We start from the raw sequence: 1,660 nt of genomic DNA on the forward strand, positions 1-1,660 counted from the left end.
CAAGCTTTTCCCGAGATGACAGGAGCAAGATACAGTGACAGCACTGTTGTTGTCCCTAAAGTGTCCGTTGAAGGCATCGCGACGGTTACTCCGACGAGGATGACCGATCCACGACAGACACGACGGGTGTTAACGTGGGATCATGTCGGTTTAGGGATTTTCCGGAGGTGCTTCAACGTGGTCCAATACTACATGAAGGAAAAGAAAGAAGATTCAGGCTGGCTAGTTGCCGGGTGGTTTAAAGAAACGCTCGGGAGAGCTTTGTCGGAACAACCGATGATTTGTGGTCGTCTTCAAAAAACGGAGCGAAACGAGGGAGGATTGGAGATCGTGTCCAATGATTCCGGCGTTAGGCTCATCGAGGCGACGGTTCAGATGAATCTATTGGAGTTTCTTGATTTGAAGCCAAGGGAAGAGGCCGAAGTTCAGCTTGTGTTTTGGGAAGACATTGATGAGCAAAACCCACAATTCTCTCTACTATTTTATGTTCAGGTAATTTAATATAGGTAGGAGGCACCTATACATTTGAAAAAAATCAATGTAACATTCGTATTTTTTTAATGTAACTCTTTAGCTCAGAATAAATCTAATTTGGCCTTTTAACTAACGTTTTTCATCATTTAATCATTACGATACTGACGTGGTAATTTACGGTGGTGCTGAAGTGGCAATACACAATATTGACATGGTGGTCTATGATATTGACGTGACAATTGATCTGTCATGCTTGAGTTACTAATTTAGTCCATTTGTCACGTTATCAATCACTGTAGACCATCACGTCAATATTGTAAATTATCACATCAACACTGTAACGATCAATAATGAAAAACGTTTGTCAAAATGCCACATTAGACTTATTTTTTGAATTAGAAAACCATATAAAAGAAAAAAAATACGATAACCACTTGTTTTTTTTAATTACAATGATCTTTATGTCTTTTAATATATTACACCGACTTCACCGGTTCTCGAGTTCGAATCAGTTTTCGTATATAACAATGTTTAACAGGTGACGAATTTCGAATGTGGAGGATACTCCATTGGAATTAGCTGCAGCATTCTTCTGGTAGATCTTTTGTTAAGGACAAAGTTCCTCGAGACATGGGCAAACATTCACAACAAAGTTGTCAACGAGAACAATGAACGAAAACCACCATTATTCTACCTACCGGGACTCAAAAGCACCACCGGATCCACCGTAATCAGCTCAAGTACTTCAAACAACAAGCCGGGCAAAACCACGATCTTCAAGGTCAATTCCGAAACCCATAATCTGGAGATCGAATGGTGCAGACGAGTTGCGTTGGCCTGTGTCGAGGAAGCCGACAAGAACGAGATTGGAACCGAAATGCCTGTCGAGTTTCTTTTGTTTGTGAATGAATCGTTCGAGAGCATCAAAGCAGAAAGCCGCTCAAAACATGGGATGTCGAGGGCTAACGTGGAAGTCTCTTGCGAAAACTGGGATGGTTTAGGGGCAAACGATGTTAGTTTCCGACGAGAGAATAAGCCTGTTCGTGTTTCCTATTGGTTTCGATCGATTTCGGGTCATATTGTCGTAATTCCTTCACGGGAGGAGGATCAGGATGCATGCATGGTGAATATCATCGTCACCGTTCCTAATGAGAGGTTCTGCGAAAAATGATTATAATTTATGTAT

The 1,660-nt window shown here is 41.4% G+C and overlaps 1 protein-coding gene across 1 annotated transcript; it reads left to right on the forward strand.

The window, feature by feature from the left end:
* Nucleotides 1-1,660, forward strand: LOC120132598 (hydroxycinnamoyltransferase-like). Its single transcript, XM_039149337.1, has 2 exons — nucleotides 1-492; nucleotides 1,013-1,660. The coding sequence occupies exons 1-2, from the start codon at nucleotides 16-18 to the stop codon at nucleotides 1,643-1,645; spliced, it is 1,110 nt and encodes a 369-aa protein (XP_039005268.1). The 5' UTR covers nucleotides 1-15; the 3' UTR covers nucleotides 1,646-1,660.

Source organism: Hibiscus syriacus, unplaced genomic scaffold (assembly GCF_006381635.1).
Source record: "Hibiscus syriacus cultivar Baekdansim isolate YM2019G1 unplaced genomic scaffold, ASM638163v2 tig00110569_pilon, whole genome shotgun sequence".
In the NCBI taxonomy this organism is placed as follows: domain Eukaryota; kingdom Viridiplantae; phylum Streptophyta; class Magnoliopsida; order Malvales; family Malvaceae; genus Hibiscus; species Hibiscus syriacus.

What these genes read in the sequence shown, in the direction of transcription:
- LOC120132598 (XM_039149337.1), top strand. Translation starts at nt 16, where the DNA reads ATGACAGGAGCAAGATACAGTGACAGCACTGTTGTTGTCCCTAAAGTG. An exon ending in CTCTACTATTTTATGTTCAG is followed by an intron (nt 493 to 1,012) that starts GTAATTTAATAT and finishes AATGTTTAACAG; the next exon opens with GTGACGAATTTCGAATGTGG.